At 41.7% G+C, this 18,959-nt stretch overlaps 1 protein-coding gene and 1 pseudogene across 10 annotated transcripts in view; both read right to left on the bottom strand.

Moving 5' to 3' along the window:
- Positions 1-431, bottom strand: part of PHC3 (polyhomeotic homolog 3) — a 79,239-nt gene extending 78,808 nt beyond the window's left edge. For 9 of the 10 annotated variants that reach the window (XR_199728.3, XR_006609150.1, XM_045088618.1 and 6 more), the window contains exon 1: positions 356-431. Coding sequence is in view for 7 of the 10 variants with exons in the window: in XM_045088618.1 (XP_044944553.1) it covers positions 356-369 (14 nt within the window). In the remaining 3 variants the exon portion in view is untranslated. The other variant, XM_045088617.1, reaches the window with a different exon arrangement.
- A 3,193-nt stretch (positions 432-3,624) lies between these two features.
- LOC106006198 lies at positions 3,625-5,103 on the bottom strand (annotated as a pseudogene).
- Between the last annotated feature and the right edge of the window lie 13,856 nt (positions 5,104-18,959).

Here is an 18,959-nt window from a genome sequence, read left to right on the forward strand (position 1 = left end):
GACAAGGCTGCCCTCGGGGCCCACTTGCAGGGATGACAGCGCCTGAGGAGCCCTCCGGGACTTAGCTCCCGGAAGACCCCAGCGATCGGGGTCCCTGGGGTGACTCTACGCGCAGGGCCCGGCCGATTTGGGATCAGACCGCGGAAGGGGCGCTCCCGCCTGGAGGGAACTAGACCCTTACAGTTGGCCTCCGCCCCCCGTTATGTGCCAAGCGGGATCCCCAAAGATAAGGAAGCTCTTGGGTCTCCCATTCCCTGCACTGCCCACCAGAGAGCCTTGAGCTTTCCCCTTAGGGGACATGTCGCTGCCCCACTCGCCCCCCGGTTACGACATCAGTCACCAGCAAGTCACTCACTCCGCTTCCGCCATCTTCTCTCCTCCATCACTAACACGGGCTGCGCATGCGCCCCCCGGCGGCCAGCGGAGGGGCGGGGTCGACTCAGCCCTGGGGCCTCCCAAGGTCACGTGGCGTCCTCGGCTTCCAATTCCCCCCTCCCACCTGAGGCCTTGCGGGCTCTGGGAAGTAACCAGGTTTCCTTGTCTCCCGTCCACCCCTCGCTTTCTATTGCCTAAGGTCTCACTCTCGAGACGGGATCTGTAACCGAGATATGAAAAGTTGTGTTTAGACTGTTAAATTACATACTTAAAGAACAGCTCAAATATACAAAAGCCTATGTAAATTGCAGAGAGTGAGATGAAAGAAAATACAAGAAGACTGGATGCTTGGAGTTCACTGGGAAAGGAAAAACTGTGGTGGTGCAGGTCTTGCTAACTGGGGCTCAGTGGAACTGTAGGTCCAAACCAGCAGTTCCTCTCTCAGGCTCAAAGATAGTGTTCCAGTCGCTGGTGAGGTTAAGGAATCACCCTGATTACCCTATGAGTATCATTCATGTCTACGACATGAATTTACTGAGCACTTGGTAGGGATTGCAAACTTGAATACGAGAGAGAAGTTTGCTAGTACATTTTACTGTTCAGTATATATGCTAAGTCCTCTGAGGCAGAATGAGACAAAGAGGAGTATTAAAAAGTCCCTGTCTTCCAGGAAATCCTAATTTGAAGACTGGAGAGAGTTTTGTAGAAATATCCCTGCAATATAAGTGTTCTGAAACAGATCCGTTAAGTGATTTGGAAACCTTAAGTTCACAGAATAATCAATCTTTACTATACTTAACAGAAAAAAAAGTGTACTGATCACAAACAATGTCTTCTTTTGGTATTTCTTAAGATGGTAGAACTGCACTAATTTCAAGAGCTGAAAAATGAAGTACTGATATAAATCTATCGTGAAGTGTCATGTGGTCTAATGAAAAGTATACTTAATCTCGGAAATCTTGTGTTTCAGGCTCTCCCTAGGGTAGGGAGAAGAACACTTCCAATGTAAACTATATTGTCAGTTTACGCCTACCCCCCTATCCCACCTCTTAGAACATAGGGGGGGTAATTTTCTTTTGTTAAAAGACTTTACTTTTTAAGTAATCTCCACACCTAAAGTGAGACTCAAACTTATAACCAGTAGAGCGAGAGTTGCACACTATACCGGCTAAACGAGCTGGGCACCGCTGAAAATGTGGTTTCTTTACCTTACTTTCCCCTCTGAGAGCAGTGCCTTTCCTACTACTCATACGAGAACTCCCTGAGAAAGTCCCCTTTGAAAAGTCCCTGTAGATACTTAAAAATAAGATATCATCACTTTTTCTTTCTTTTCTGACCTGCTCATATGGTGTCATTGTCATTTGACTCTCAAGAATCAACTGTCCATTGGTATTGCTGAAATTTCTTTTAGAGAAACAAAAGTAAAGAAAGCACAGTCTTATACCTAAAGATCAAAAATGCATAATTCCAAGGAGTGTTTGGAATAAAAGGGGCAAAATTGTTCCTTTCTTTCCTCTTTTCCTTGAACATCTAAGGCCCATGTCTATATTGTCACCTGGTGAAGATTGGCTTTAAAATTCCAGATGTATTTTAGATCAGTATTGCTTTTTAGAAACATTTCCAGACTCGATAGTTATTATAACATCAACCTTTTCTACAACCTTTTTCTAAGTGCAGAGGATTTTCACAAACTCTTTTACTCTGCACAACAACCCTGTGGTATTTTACCATCACGCCCATTTAGCACAGAAGTATAGTGAGGTGATTAGATACCCACGGTGTCTAAACCTAGACACAGGATTCTAATTTAAGCTTTCCATCTCCAAAGCCAAGTTTTTGCTGTTGTTGTTGTCGTTGTTGTTTTCTTCACAGCAGCATTCAGCAAGCCACTATGGGATATGTTAGAACAAGAAAAGTATGATAAGGGACTACTCTTAAGAAATTTATCATCACTCACGGGGCACCTGGGTGGTTCAGTGGGTTAAGCCTCTGCCTTCAGCTGGGATCATGATCCCAAGGACCCGGGATCAAGCCCCACATCGGGTTCTCTGCTCGGTGGGGAGCCTGCTTCCTTCTCTCTCTCTCTGTCTGCCTCTCTGCCTACTTGTAATCTCTGTCTGTCAAATAAGTAAATAAAATCTTTTAAAAAAAGAAAGAAAGAAAGAAATTTATCATCACTTATCTGACCAGAGAGAGGACAGTGCTTTACTTCTTTTTTGGGGGTGGGGGGGTTATTTATTTATTTGATAGAGAGAGAAGGAACACAAGCCGGGGAGTGGGAGAGGGAGAAGCAGGCTTCCCGATGAGCAGGGAGCCTGATGTGGGGTTCAATCCCAGGACCCCGTTATCATGACTAAGCTGAAGGCAGACACTTAATGACTGAGCCACCCAGGGGCCCCCAGTGTTTTACTTCTTTATGATTTCTTAAGGAAAGGATGTATATGGCATGCTAGAAGGTTGAACTTCTTTCTAAAGTTTCCAGGAACCATTACCTTGGAGAAGTGCTAGGATTCTCTTTGATTTTAGAAAAAACTCTCTCTAAAAAAAAAAAAAAGAAGAAAGAAAGAAAGAAAGAAAGAAAGAAAGAAAGAAAGAAAGAAAAAACCCTCTAGCTTTGTGAAGAATGGATTGGAAGAAAAGGAAAACGGATACAGGGCAACTAACTGAGAAACTGTATGAATCCTAAGAGAAAGGGTAAGGGCTAAAGGAGTGGTAGAAAGGGCTAGATTAAAATTTTAGTTCCTTAGTTGCATGAGTCACACATCAAGTGTGACTTGTGGCTAGTGGCAACTATATTGTGCTGTGCAGATATGGAACATTTTTCCATCATTACAGAAAACTCTATTGGACAGAGCCAGTTTAGACTCTAGATCAGGAGTTGGCAAATTACTATTTCTGCCTTCATCTTTGGGGCCACTTATACCAAATACCATCGACTGGTGGCTTAAACACAAAACAGTTATTTCTCACAGTTCTGGAGGCTGGGAAGTCCAAGATCAAGGTGCCAGCAGATTCAGTATCTAGTGAGAACCCTCTTTTTAGTTTTGCAGACAGCTGCCTCCTTGCTCAATCCTTATAGGGTAGCAGACATGGGGACTATAGACATTTGGGCCACTTCTTCATGTAACCCACTTGTGCCTTCACAGCCTGCTGGGCCCTTTCCATTTGCTGATGGAATGCTGCTATGCACCCCCAACTTTATGGCTTGGTAACTCAAGTAACACTCAATTTCTGATAGGTGGCTAGGTCTCATGGTAACTGCGTGACCCATTGAGTCCCTACTAAGGCCCAGTAGCAGGCCAAGAACTGGTTTTCAAAAGAAAAATAGTTATATGAATAGGATGAAAGGGCTTTTTTCCCCCAAATTCTAAGGACCTGCGTAATGATTTACCTATAGGGGCCTATCAAAAGCTCCAAACAGCATCCCCAACTACAACATACACTTCAAGCACCTTTATAACGCCCAAGTGGCAAGGCAGCTTGTACAGCAGCTTGGACCTGTCAACGAGCCATCTCTTGTTCTGGATCCCCTACAAAACTAGCAGCTTTTTAGGTCATTTAGTAAATGGGATGGAGTAAAACACCCAAATGAGGAATATGTTGCCTCCAAAAGCCAAGACGCCCACTAGGCATCATGCCTTGTTTTTGTTTGGAGGCCAAAAGCAACAATTCATTCTTCCCTTTAGAAGGGATAACTTGACATGCCCCAGAGCAGTGGACCCCTAGAAATGTCACTGAGGTGACAAAGTCTTTTTGGATTTATTTCCCACCTTGTTACATGGAAATGCCTTCCAAACAAGTCTAGAGTAGTTGCTACTCCTTACTTACTAAATTCTATCAGCATAATGTCATCCATGTACCAACCAGTGTGACACTTTGTGGAAAGGAAAAGTGATCAAGGTCTCTGGGAGCTAAATTATGACGTAGGGCTGTAGAGTTGATGTATGCTCAAGGTAGGAGAGTGAAGGTGTACTGATGGCTTTGCCAGCCAAAAGCAAGCTGCTTTTGGTGGTCTTTACTAATAGAGATCAAGAAAGGAAAGCATTTGCCAGATCGATAGCTATGCAGCAGGGTATGTGTTAATTTGCTCAAGCAAGGAAACCACATCTGGTACAACAGCTGCAACTGGTGTCACCACGTGGCTAAGCTCATCATAGTTCACTGTCATTCTCCAGGACCCTTCTGTCTTCTGGACAGGCCAACTAAGGGAGTCAAATAAGTATGTGGTAGCAGTCATCTCTGCTATCCTCCAGGAAAGGGCTATTGATTTTTGGCTTACTATTTTACTTGGTAGAAGCAGTTTCAGGGTCTTCCACTTGCCCTTTTCCACCATAATAGCCCTCACTCCACAGGTCAGGGAACCAATGTGGGGATTCTGCAGACTGCTAAGTATATCTATTCCAAGAGTATATTCCAGAACTGAAGAAAGAACCACAGGATAGAGTTGGAAACCAAGTGGGCCCATGGTTAGATAGCCCTGAGACCAAATTCCACCAATAACCTGATCTCTGTAGGCCCCTCCTCTGGCTAATGGGCCACAGTGACATTTGGGTCTCCTGGAATCAATGTTAGTTCAGAGCCATTGTCCTGCAGTCCCCCAAAGGCCTGATTATTTCCTTTACCCCAGTGCACAGTTACCCTAGTAGAAGGCTGTAGGTCCCTTTGGGAAAGGTTAGAGAAATGAACTATAAATTTTTGGTAGTATCCAGAGTCCTTTCTCTGGGGCATGTGACCTCCCCTTCATTTAGGGGTTTCTGGGATCTGTAAACTGGCTGGAGTCTAAGAACTGATTGAGGCACTATGACTCTTTTCTTAAGATACAGGTTAAACTTTTTATTTCCTTAACCAAGAACTTCTCTACTCAACCAGTTCAAGTAAGAATTTGGTAAGTTTCCTATTTCCCTTCTAGGAATACCATGATGAGCTAGCTAATGACATAGGTCTGTGCAAGTCAGACTGTTCTGACTGCGGCTTTGATTAGGCTCTCCATCATGGTGACCATGCCCGCTGAGCCTTTGGCAGTTATGTGCTGCCACTTGGCCCCTGCCCACTTAGGATCCAATTATTCCTGTTGCATTTAGTTCCCCAAGTCAGTGGCTGCATTTCCCACTGTAAGGTCTGGCCTGCAGAGAAGAGTGATCACAGAACTCTTCAGGATGCCAGGGCTCCCCTCATAAACTGCAATGGGGTGAATGTGTCTCCCCTGCCCCAAACTTCATATATTGAAGCCTTAATTCCCCAATGTGATGGTATTCAGAGCCTCCTCTAAATTAGGGAGGTGATTAGGTCATCAGGATAGAGCCTTCATAAATGGAATTTGTGCCCCTAGAAGAGGAGACAAGAGAGGGAGATGCTCTCTCTCACTCACATGTGAGGATACAGCCAACAAAATGGTTATCTGCAAACCAGGAATAAGGCTCTTGCCAGACACCACCACATCGGCCAGCATCTCGATCAACTTCGCATCCTCTAGAACTGTGAGAAAGGGTCGTTTGTCATTTGAGCCACCCAATGGTGGCTATTTGTGGTATTTGTGGTGTGGAATTTGTCATAGCAGCCCAAATTCACCAACTCAAGCCCATGGTCCAAATCCAGCCTGCCCCTTGTTTTGGTATAGCTCTCAAGAGGAGAATTATTTTTCCATTTCTAATGATTGTGGGGGTAGGGGGGATCAAAAGAAGAAAAGTATTTAGTGACAAGTGAAAATCGTGTGAAATTTAAATTTCATTTTCCATTAAGTAGGGTCTTACTGGAATACAGTCATGCCCATTCATTTATGTTTTGCCGTCTGTGCCAGCTTCTTTGCTATGAGAGGTAGGGCTGACAACAGTGTAAGGATCTGCTCACTGTGTGGCCCTTTACAGACAGAGTTTGGGACCTCTATTCTAAATCACTGATGGCCCCCTACCTCCCATGCTGGACACTTTCAGGGTAGTTAATACAGCACACACACTGATTTGAGTTTTATAATACAAAAAAGAAGGGGGCAACAGCACCTGATACAATTATTGTGAAGTCTTGGGGTTCCTGGGTGGCTCAGTCGGTTAAGCCTCTACCTTCAGCTCAGGTCATGATCCCAGAATCCCGGGATCAAGCACCATGTCAGGCTCAGTGGTGAGTCTGCCTCTCCCTCTGTCCCTCAACCCACTTGTGCGTGCATGCGCGCTCACTCTCTCTCTCCCCCTCTCTCTCAAATAAATAAATAAATAAATAAAATCTTAAAAAAAAAAAAAAGATATCTGTGAAGTCTTAAAAGACCAAATGTAAAGTCTAAAAAAGTCCTCTTGTTTATTTTTTAACTTTTTCTCATGATCTCCCTCCGCCTAAATTTGCTCAATAAATGTTATCAAGTATGCATAATACTCAATGGTTTTAAATGCTTGTTAAGGAAATAAAGGCTTGACTGTTTGGATGAATGAGGCTCAAAATTCTAGTACATCCTGAAAATTAAAATGACAACAGTGTATAGACCTGCTTTCTCTTTTTTTTGAAATTAATCTCCTAAAACCAAATACTTGTGCTAAGCCAAATAATGTTGAAACTGAAAATACAGTCTCTTAAAAAAAGAAAGAAAGAAAGAAAGAAAAGAAAAGACAGTCTCTAGTCCTATGTCCTCTCCTCTGCTCTCCCAGTCATCAGTATGCTAATCATATGCTAATCCATGTTATCTTCCCCGGTACACCTGTGGGCAGCACCACACACAATTGGCTGTATCTTCCCAGGTATTGAATAGTGGAAACACAGAGCATTAAAGCTAGAAAGGACATTAGACATGTGACCCAAGCTGATGAAAAATCCAAGGCAAAAGCAGAGTTTGAACCTTGATCTCCCATCCTCCCCATCCAGAGTTGTCTTGTGTTGTGCCACTAAGCCTTACTTCAAGCATATAGGTGCTCAATAAATATGTAAAAAGACTCTGTACTTTCCATTCTGCCTTTATGCTTTTGTCATTTGGCACTGTGGTGCATAGATTGTTGCTAGAAGCATGGCTGTGGAATCAGACAAATTTAGATTGGAATAATGGGTCCGTCACTCACCAGCTGTTCCACCTTCAACACATAACCTCATCCCTGGCCGCACCACCACGAACATGCATGAAATCATCCAGATACAAACTGAATTTGACTCTTCTCACCACCTCCACTGTTATCTGCCTAGGCCCAGCCACCATCATCTCTTCCCGGGGCCCCGGCCATAGGCCCAACATGTCACCCAACTTCTAGTCTTGCTCCTCTACAGTCTATTTTCCACACAGTAAGTCGGCTTTTAAAACTTTAAATCAGATCATGTCACTGCCCTGTTCAATTCCTCCAATGGCTTCCCATTACACTTAGAAAAAGAGCCCAGAGGGTCACCTGGGTGGTGCAGCTGGTTAAGCTTCCCACTTTTGTTCTTTAGGCTCAGGGTTCTGCTCTCCGGATTGTGAGCTCAAGCCCTTGCATCAGTCTTCGTACTTCGCACAGAGTCTGCTTAAGACTGTCTCTCTTCCTCTTCCTTTGGCCCTCTCCCCTGCACTCTCTCTCTAAAATAAATAAATCTTTAAAATAGAAAGAAGGGAGGAACAGAGCCCAGAGTTTTCCTTTGTTCTTTTGCTCCAACTACACTAGCCTCCTTACTTTGCTTTTCCTCCTTTGTATTTCCTGCTTCTGCAGCTGAGAATGCATTCCCACCACTGTCTTTCCTTTATCCTACTTTTCTGCTTAACACTTGAATGCATCAGACATTATGTTGTATACATATTTGTTTGTTTATGACACACCTCAACTTGCAGGTTGTAAGCTCCACGTTTTATTGTTTCGTTCCCTGCTGTATTCCTAGTTCTTAAAACATCACGTGCTCAATAAATATCCATTGAATGAATGCAATTACTTACCATCTCTAATTATGGATTTCCTAATCTGAAAAACAGGGATATTTACTACAATGGTATTGTAGAAGTTAAATAAAAATGGGGGAAGCTTCCAGCTGGGGCTCAGTCAGTGGAGCAGGTAACTCTTGATCTCATGGTTATGAGGTCAGCCCCACACTGTGTGTAGAGAGTACTTGAAAATAAAATCTTTTTTTTTTAAGATTTTATTTATTTATTTGACAGAGAGAGACGCAGCGAGAGAGAGAACACAAGCAGGGGGAGTGGGAAAGGAATAAGCAGACTCCCCACTGAGAAGGGAGCCCAATATGGGGCTCAATGCCAGGATCCTGGGATCATGACCTGAACCAAAGGCAGATGCTCAACGATGAGCCACCAAGGCACCCTGAAAATAAAATCTTTTAAAACAGAAAAGTTAAATAAAAAGGAAATAATGTATATAAATGGTGCAGCGTAATAAATTCTCACTAAGCATAGCTGTTATGATTGCTCATGTTTTTTGTTATTTTGCTACATACTATTATTATTTTTAAAGTAAAGGAAAGTAGTCTTCTTGTCCTATTTTGTTCTGCCTGAAGGTTATGCATTTTTAAAAATTATGAGGCAGTCCTTACTTTTGAAAGTTTGTTTGCATTATACATTTTTTTAACTTGCATAAGCTGTATTTAAATTATTTATTGTCGGTATTAAGAATAGATTTTTGCCTGTATGTTCCTAATGTATTAAACAGTATCATACTGGTTTCATATTAAATCCTTTTTAAAATTAAAAAAAAATTTTTATTAAATTTTTTTTTTTAATGATTTTATTTATTTATTTGACAGACAGAGATCACAAGTAGGCAGAGAAGCAGGCAGAAGGCAGGCCGGGGCTGGCGGGGGGGTGTGGGGGGGAGGCAGGAAGCAGGCTCCCTGCTGAGCAGAGAGCCCGATGTGGGGCTAGATCCCAGGACTCTGGGACCATGACCTGAGCCGAAGGCAGAGGCTTTAACCCACTGAGCCACTCAGGTGCCCCTAAATTTTAAAAAATATTTTTTGTATTAATTTATTTGTCAGAGAGAGAGGACAAGCTGGGGAAGCAGCAGGCAGAGGGAGAAGCAGACTCTCCACTGAGCAAGGATTCCCATGCAGGATTTGATCCCAGGCCCCAAGGATCATGACCCAAGTCAAAGGCAGGTACTTAACTGACTGAGCCACACAGGCATTCATCATATTAAACCTTTCTTTAAAAAAGATTTTATTTATTTATTTGACAGAGGGGGAGAGAGAGAGAGAGAGAGAACAGGCAGGGGGAACAGCAGGCAGAGTGAGAAGAGGGAGAAGCAGGGAGCCAGATGCAGGACTCGATCCCAGGACCCTGGGACCATGACCTGAGCCGAAGGCAGACACTAACCGACTGAGCCGCCTCATACTAACTCTTAATTGTAATGTCCTATTTATGATAGCTAAGGCTTTCATAATTACATAAAATGCTAACAGGAGGGAGAACAAAATACATAATAGGGAACAAGCAAATCTTATGAGCAGGGATGAAAAGTTGGGGAAAAGTTATGTGACAGAAGCATCCAAGGATGCAAAATTTAATTTTGATATTTATCTTCAGTAAATCTGGAATACAAAATTGTGTAAAAATTTAAATAATGCAGAAATACATATGAAGTCAAAAGTAAAAGTCCACTATAAATCTGTTTTCTAAGCCCCCAAATAATCATTATTAACAGCCTATCATATATTCTTATTGATTTTCTATGCACTTAACATACGTGTATGTGTGTGTATTTTTTTTTTTTTTTATCAGAAACGGTGTTGGGACATGGATGGAACTAGAGGGTATTATGTTAAGTGAAAAGTCAATCAGAGAAAGACAATTATCATATGATCTCACTGATAGGAATTTGAGAAGCAGGGCAGGGTCGTGGGGAGAAGGGAGGGGAAAAAAATGAAACAAGGTGGGATCCGGAGGGAGGCAAACCGTAGGAGACTCTTAATCTCAAGAAACAAACTGAGGGTTGCTGGGGGTGGGGAGGGATAGGGTGGCTGGGTTATGGACACTGGGGAGATTATGTGCTATGGTGAGTCCTGTGAACTGCGTAAGACTGATGATTCACAGATCTGTACCCCTGAGGCAAATAACACATTATATGTTAATAAAAATTAAAAAATAATAAAGAAAAAAGAATGGTGTTAGATTATATGTGTCCCCTGCCCCTTTTTGCAAATAACAGTGTGTTTCCATGTCCGTGTGCCTCATTTCCTCGAAGTTCCTCAAACACGCCGCACTGAGCTTACCTCAAGGCCTTCCACACAACCCTAGAATATTATTTCCCACACTTTTCAAATCTAGTTCCTGGTTTCCCTTTAATTCATTGCATAAATGCTTTTTATCTGGATAGATTTTTCCTGATGAATTAATAGAATTCTCCCCACCATTATTCTCTGTAACTACACAATCTTTGTCTCTTGCAGCTTGTACCACAGCTTGTAATTGTGTTTGTTCACCTGTTTCCTTGCCTATTTTTCCTCTCTAAACTGTGACTCTCACAAGAACAGGGCCTAAACCTGTTTTATTCCTTACTGGATATGCAGTGCCTAACACGGTGCCAGGCACATAGTAAGCTCTCAATAAATACATGTTGGAAGAGTAAATAAACATACAAGTAATGCACCAAAAAAAGTATATTTGATCTTTCATTTCTTATACATGATGGATAGAGCATTGCCTCTTTTTTTTTTTTTTTTCATTTCTTTATTTAGTCTTAGTTCAGAAGCAATACCATAGTTGTCCCTGATTTGTACCTGAGGTTTGTTTTAATTGGGTATGATAAGATGACAGACAACTGCCTTTTTTTTTTTTTTTTTTTAAAGATTTTATTTATTTATTTGACAGACAGATCACAAGTAGGCAGAGAGGCAGGCAGAGAGAGTGGGGGAAGCAGGCTCCCTGCTGAGCAGAGAGCCCAATGCGGGACTCGATCCCAGGACCCCGGGATCATGACCTGAGCCGAAGGCAGAGGCTTTAACCCACTGAGCCACCCAGGCGCCCCGACAACTGCCTTTGAAAGGAATTTATTATTACAGCTTCCACTGGGAGGGGGCATGTCACACTATGCAGGGCCACATGGGGAAGTACCAGCCAGTTAGGAGGCAGAGAGAGTGAAAGAGAAAGCAAGGCCCAGAGCATGTATTGTGGTTTCTGCAGGAAGGAATGGACAAGGCAGTACAAGAAAGTTTGAGCAAATTTGGGATTGGATGGTTAGAATAATTTTGGTGGGCTCTTGTCGATAATGGTGATCTCTATTTGTCCAATGCCTGGGCCTGGAGTAGTTTAGAGCAGGGGAAATAGTGGCTTGAATATGAGTGTAATAAAGAAGGTGGTTGGGGATACAGACTGGGGGGTTCATTTGCATATGAAAGGCACCGTCACAAAGATGTCATCTTCTATCTGTAGGAATTAGCTAGCCCTGGGAGGGCTCCTGTCATTAAGGCCACCAAGATGGCAAAGCCTCACAAAACACACAAAATAAAAATTCTGATTAATGCATTTCCAATTTAGGTGTTACAAAATTCATTCCCTGATCAAAGTCTTCAGATTAACTATAAACCTTGATTACTATGTGGTATTTTAAATACACTTGTGTATTTATGCAAAGCATAGTACGATATATATTGATTTCAGAATAATTTCTGTTATGATGATTTAATACATATAGTTTATTCAAATAATTTGTGTAATATTGACATATTACTTTGAGTATGCTTGGGTTATTTATTTAAGATAGTTTTATGAAAATAAGTTAAAACTTTTAAAAGCGGATAAATTTCTCTTAGCCAATACTATACTATTTAATCTACAAATAAATGACCTCTACCTCAATATAGTATGTAAGAGCCCAGAAGCAGTCTATTCTTCACAAGAGGTATGGAACATTTTGTATCAAATTAAATATTTGTGTGTCTGTCTATCTGTCTATAAGAGCCTTTGTCTAGCTCAATGCAGGAAGATAGGCAGGAAGATAGGCAGATCCTAGCTGCTTAAGTCTAAACAGTGGTCTGGGTGCTCTTAGGCAATTCATGTAACCTCTCTGCACAGATAAAAGTAATCGTAACAGTAATCTCTACCAGATGGGCTTGTTGCAAGACATCATTAATGTACATGTGATTGTATTTGTAAAAGTGTTTAGTAACTGTAGTGTACCACGCACACGTGTTTACAATTTACTCTTAACAAAATATGCAGCAGGAACTTTTTCAGAGGGTTTTTGTGTTGTCATTGTAATTGTAGAAATGTTCAAGGACAAGATTAGAGTAGGGAACACTAAAAATTGATTCAGGAAAAGAATAATAATTCACTGTCTATTTATATAGTAAATTTCAGATTTGAAAGGTACTTTCCATCAATGAACTTCAAAGAGCTTTGCAATGTTTATTTATTTTCATAATATTTTTGAAGTCAGTAGGGCTAAAGTTGTCATCCTCTAGTCTCTGAAAGGGAAATAAACTCACAGCAAGTTACATAACCTGCTTGAGTCAAAAATTAGAGCCAAGTCTTCCAATTTTGCCATGGAGTGCTCAGGCTGGGGACTGTAGCTTCCCACAATAAACACCTTTTTTGCTGCAATCATCTAACGTTTGGTTTCATCAAAATACTTAACTGAAATGAACAATTAAAATATAGAAAATCTGTCATCTAGGGGCACCTGGGTGACTTTACTTGGTTAAGCCACTGGACCTTCGGTTTTCAGGTCAGGTCATAATCTCCCTGTCATCGGGGAAATCGGGTTCACATCATCAGACCTGCTCAGCAGGGAGTCAGTTTCTCCTCTCCCTCTGACTCTGCCTCCCCGACCCCATGCTTGCACTGTCTCTCTGAAGTAGATATTTTTTTAAAAAAAAGAAAATCTGGGCACCTGGGTGGCTCAGTTGGTTAGGCAACTGCCTTCTGCTCAGGTCATGATCCCAGAGTCCCGGAATCGAGTCCCGCATTGGGGTTCCAGTTCTTGGGGAGTCTGCTTCTTCCTCTGACCTTCTACCCTCTCATGCTCTCTCTCACTCTCTCTCAAATAAATAAATAAAAATCTTTTTTAAAAAAGAATGTGTAACTTCTAAAAAAGAAAAAAGAAAATCTGACATCAAATAATTATTAACAATTCATCAGCAAACAGGCCACATCAAGTGTCTCTAAGAACCAGGCATTTGGTTTACACTTAATGAAGTTATAAGCCTACATTCTCTCCTAAGTTCCCAGAGTGACAGTTTTTTTTTTTTTTTAAGGTTTTATTCACTTATTTGTCAGAGAGACTGAGAGAGCACAGGTATACAGAGTGGCAGGCAGAGGCAGAGGGACAAGCAGGCTCCCCGCAGAGCAAGGAGCCTGATGTAGGACTCAGATCCCACGGCACTGGGATCATGACCCGAGCCAAAGACAGCCGCTTACCCGATTGAGCCACCCAGGCACCCCCAGAGTGACCATTCTTACCTATTTTGGGCCACCCCTCCCTTTGCTCTTATCTAAAGAACCAACATCTTCACATTCTTCTCTAAAACGTCTACAGATTAAGATCTCAATCATAGGACCAAGTTCAAAGCTCCTTCTTTGGCTTACAGAGTCTTTTTTTTCTGACTCTAAAATGCCTTGCTCTGCTTCCAACTCCCTTTATACTTAAGGTTGATTGAACTTCCTGCCATTCAGACACAAGCAAGGCCTTTACCCTGCTCTGCCTTTACATTCAACACTAATTCCGTCTAAAATACCAATAAGAGGTTGAAGTGAGAAAGAGAAGGCTATGCTTATTGAGTACTTACCAAGTGCCCTGCATATAATATCCCATCTAATTTGCATAGCGAATCCATGAAATAGGTTCCTCCCTTTTGCTGACGAGGATACTCATTTTACCAGCATTAAGTAACCTCGTTCAAGCTGACTCTGCTAGTGTATAGCAGTACTAGCTTTGGAGCCAAAGTCCAGCTCCAAGATGCATGTCCTGGCCTTTTCAATATGGCTGACTCTCTCCAACCACTGTTGTCATCTGGCATTATCCTTCAGATTCCAATCGTCTTCTTCCTTTGGCCTACACAGCCTCTCTCAGATGTAGTTAGCTGCATAGTACTCTGTTTATACTCCTCTCTGAGTACTTATATTTTTGAGATAAAATTTACATGATATAAAATCCATCTGTTTAAAGTTACAACTCATGGGGCCCCTGGCAGGCTCTGTTGGTAGACCATGGGACTCTTGGATCTTGAGGTCATGAGTTCAAGCCCCATGTTAGGGGTAGAGTTTACTTGAAAAAATAAAATAATTAAAGTGTACAACTCAATGTATATTCATGTTGTATAACTATCACCACTATCTAATTTAAGAACATTTTCATCAGGGCGCCTGGGTGGCTCAGTGGGTTAAGCCGCTGCCTTCCACTCAGGTCATGATCTCAGGGTCCTGGGATCGAGTCCTGCATCGGGCTCTCTGCTCAGCAGGGAGCCTGCTTCCTCCTCTCTCTCTGCCTCTCTGCCTACTTGTGATCTCTCTCTGTCAAATAAATAAATAAAATCTTAAAAAAAATTTTTTTTCATCACTCTAAAAGAAACTCCATGATCATTAAACAATCATTCTTCATTATACCTTCTCTGCAACCTCTGGCAACCACTATTTTGCTTTTTGTTTCTTTGGATTTGCCTATTCTGGACATTTACTGTAAGTGGAATCATACAGAGGTGCCCGTGGCAGACTCTTGATTTTGGCTCAGGTCATGATCTCAGGGTCCTGCATCGAGTTCCCTGTTCATCCTGGAGTCTACTTGAGGATTCGCTCCCTCTGCCCCTCTCCCCACTCACTCTCCCGCCCCCGACTCCCTGCTCTCTCAAATAAATAAATCCTTAAAAAATAAAATCAGATAAGGGGTGCCTGGGTGGCTCAGTGGATTAAGCCTCTGCCTTTGGCTCAGGTCATGATCTCAGGGTCCTCAGATCGAGCCATGAATTGTGCTCTCTGCCCGCAGAGAGTCTGCTTCCCCCTCTCTCTCTGCCTGCCTCTCTGCCTACTTGTGATCTCTCTCTCTCTGTCAAATAAATAAATAAAATCTTTAAAAATTAAAATAAAATAAAATAAAATAAATGGAATCACACAGTGTGTGAATTTTTGTGTCTGGTTTCTTTTACTTAGCTTAATGTTTTCAACATTCACTCACATTGTAATATCTTTCAGGACCTCATTCCTTTTTACAGATAAACAAAATCCTATTTTATGGAAACACCACATTTTGTTTATCCATTCTTCAACTGATAGATATTTGGTTTAATTTCACTTTTTAGGTATCATGAATAACACTTCCCTTTTTTTTTTTTTTTTAACCTTCACATACTTTTTATGAATAACACTTCCATGTACTAGTTTTTGTGCAGAGATACATCTTTAATTCTCGGTTATATATAACTGGGAGTGTGATTACTGGGTCATACTCTCTGTTTTACATTTTAAGGAACAATTAGACTGTTTCCAAAGCAGCTGCAGCCCTTAGATTACCACCAGCCATGTATGAGGGTTCCAGCTTCAACTCATCTTTGCCAACACTTGTTATTATCCACCGTTTGATTATAGTCAAATTAGAGGGTGTGAAGTAGAATCTCATTGTGATTTAGAGCTGCATTTCCCTGAGGACTAACAATTTTTTTTCATGTTTTTATTGGTCATCATATGTTGTTTTCAGGGAAATATTTATTCAAATTCTTTGCCCACAAAGAAATTGAGTTATGTGTCTTCTTATGGTTTAGTTCTAAGAGTTACTTGTATATCTGAATACTTGTACCTTATCAGATATATGATTTGAAAATATATTCTCATGTTCTGTGGAATGATTTTTCACTTTCTTGATGGTGTCCTTTGAAATACCAGTATTTTGGGGGGCACCTGAGTGGCTCAGTCAGTTAAGCGTCCGACTCTTGATTTCAGTTTAGGTCATGATCTCAGGGTTGTGAGATCGAGCTCCACATCAGGCTTTGCTCTGGGCATGAAGCCTGCTTAAGATTCTCTCTCCCCCCTCTCTCAGCCTGTTCCCCCCCGCCCACAACCTCATCCCTTGTGTGCTCTAAAAAAAGAAAGAAAATCAGTGTTTTTAATTTTTTTTTAAGATTTTATTTATTAATTTGATAGAGAGAGATCACAAGCAGGCAGAGAGGCAGGCAGCGAGAGAGGAGGAAGCAGGCTCCCTGCTGAGCAGAGAGTCCGATGCGGGGCTCGATCCCAGGACCCTGAGATCATGACCTGAGCCGAAGGCAGTGGCTTAACCCACTGAGCCACCCAGGCGCCCCAGTGTTTTTAATTTTTTTTAAAGATTTTATTTATTTGACAGAGAGAGAGATCACAAGTAGGTAGAGAGGGAGGCAGAGAGAGAGAGTAGGAAGCAGGCTCCCCACTGAGCAGAGAGCCCAATGCGGGGCTCCATCCCAGAGGCCTAAGATCATGACCTGAGCCAAAGGCAGAGGCTCAACCCACTGAGCCACCCAGGTACCTCTGGGTTTTTAATTTTTTTAAATTTATTTTTTATTTATTTTCAGCATAACAGTATTCATTATTTTTGCACCACACCCAGTGCTCCATGCAATCCGTGCCCTCTATAATACCCACCACCTGGTACCCCAGCCTCTCACCCCCCGCACCTTCAAAACCGTCAAATTGTTTTTCAGAGTCCATAGTCTCTCATGGTTCACCTCCTCTTCCAATTTCCCCAACTCCCTTCTCCTCTCTAACTCCCCATATCCTCCATGCTATTTGTTATGCTCCACAAATAAGTGAAACCATATGATAATTGATTCTCTCTGCTGGGTTTTTAATTTTAATGAAGTTCAATTTATTTTTTTCATTTGTTATTTCTGTTTCTGGTGTCAATCTAAGAAACCATTGCCTAAACTTAGGTCATAAATATTTACTATGTTTTCTTCTAAGGGTTTTATAATTTTAGCTCTTACATTTAGACATTTAGATCTTTAATCCTTTTTTTTTTTTTTTTTTAGATTTTATTTATTTGAGAGAGAAAGAGAGAGCATGAGAGGGGTGGGGTCAGAGGGAGAAGCAGTCTCCCCACCAAGCAGGGAGCCCGATGTGGGACTCAATCCAGGGACTCCAAGATCATGACCTGAGCTGAAGGAAGTTACTTAACCAACTGAGCCACCCAGGCGCCCCGATCTTTAATCCATTTTGAATTAATTTTTGTAAATGGTTTGGGTAGGGGTCCAACTTCATTTTTTTGTACATGGGTATCCAACTCTTCTGGCATCATTTGCTACAAACCCAAACAACAACAATTATTTCCCATATTTAATTATGCTTGGCTCTTACCACATTTTTTTTTAAGATTTTATTTATTTATTTGACAGGCAGAGATCACAAGTAGGTGGAGAGGCAGGCAGAGAGAGAGTTGAGGAAGCAGGCTCCCTGCTGAGCAGAGAGCCTGATGCGGGGCTCGAGCCCAGGACCCTGAGATCACGACCTGAGCTGAAGGCAGAGGCTTTAACCCACTGAGCCATCCAGGCGCCCCCTCTTACCACATTTTAAAAAAAATTTTATTTATTTGAGAGACAGAGAGAGAATACAAGTGGGAGGAGGAGGGATGGTGGAAGAAGGAGAAACAGACTCTCAGCTGAGCAGGGAGCCTGATGTGGGGCTCAATCCCAGGATCCCAAGATCATGGCCTGAACCACCCAGGAATCCCCCTTACCACAGGTTTTTAAATAAATGTTGACATATATCTGCTACTGTGAACTTGGGGCAAGTTTTTTTTTGTATTCCTACTTCCATGTCCCACATGGGACTATGATATAGTAAACCCTCAACAATGAATCAATGAATGAAAAAGCTGGTTGAAGATTCCTAGGGTCAACCAACAAATACCAAGTGCCATAGACTTTGCTGGATGCTGGGGAAATTTTATACATAAAGAAAATTCACAGATCAGTGATTTTTTTCAAACCCAAAGGGGTCCAAGAGGTCCCAGAATCCTACGATTCTAGACTGGAATTGGTCTTGGAGATCATGGACTTCATTTTCCTATAAGAAAAAGCAGACCTTGAAAGGCTGCTTAGCAACTTGTGACCTATCTCATGTAAATTTGCCAAGGGACTCCAGTCTCTGGGAAATTACATTCTATTACAAGCTAACAAAGGATTTTTCAGTTAGTCCTTGATAAAGCATTTTTTCAGTTAGTCCTTGATAAAGTCCCTTCCAGATGAAAGACAACTGCTTCTGTTTTATACCACACTTATCTTCTGAGATAACTGCTATCAGAGATTGAAAACAAAATTCCTCCACTCTCGCTGTACATAATTACTCCTTTTCCTGAATTTCTATGGATCAGACTTGCTTTTCCATGAGATTAGCAATTTCTTCTGCACTGCCCTATTGCTTTCAATTGTTATATAATCTTGAATTGTTGCTAATCACGGGTTTATGTGTGACCCTCCTAAATAGACTGCTCCAACTAGCTTTAGGGGCAAAAACTGGATTTTATGTGTTATTGTATGAAATGTAGAGCCTTTTATCCAGGGGACATGCGGTACCTGTTTCTTGATAATATTTGTGTTTTTAAATATATCATGTTTAAAATAAGAAGCTAGTTGGCCTAAGTGTCATTCTGTTTTCTCCCTTTCACAGATAATAACGCAGCTTAGATGCTCAGGATGACAGGGTCTAAGAGAAAAGCACCTTCTCTCATTAGGGATTTTCTAGT

This window comes from Mustela putorius, unplaced genomic scaffold (assembly GCF_011764305.1).
Source record: "Mustela putorius furo isolate JIRA1106 unplaced genomic scaffold, ASM1176430v1.1 tig00003834_pilon_pilon_pilon, whole genome shotgun sequence".
Lineage (NCBI taxonomy): Eukaryota > Metazoa > Chordata > Mammalia > Carnivora > Mustelidae > Mustela > Mustela putorius.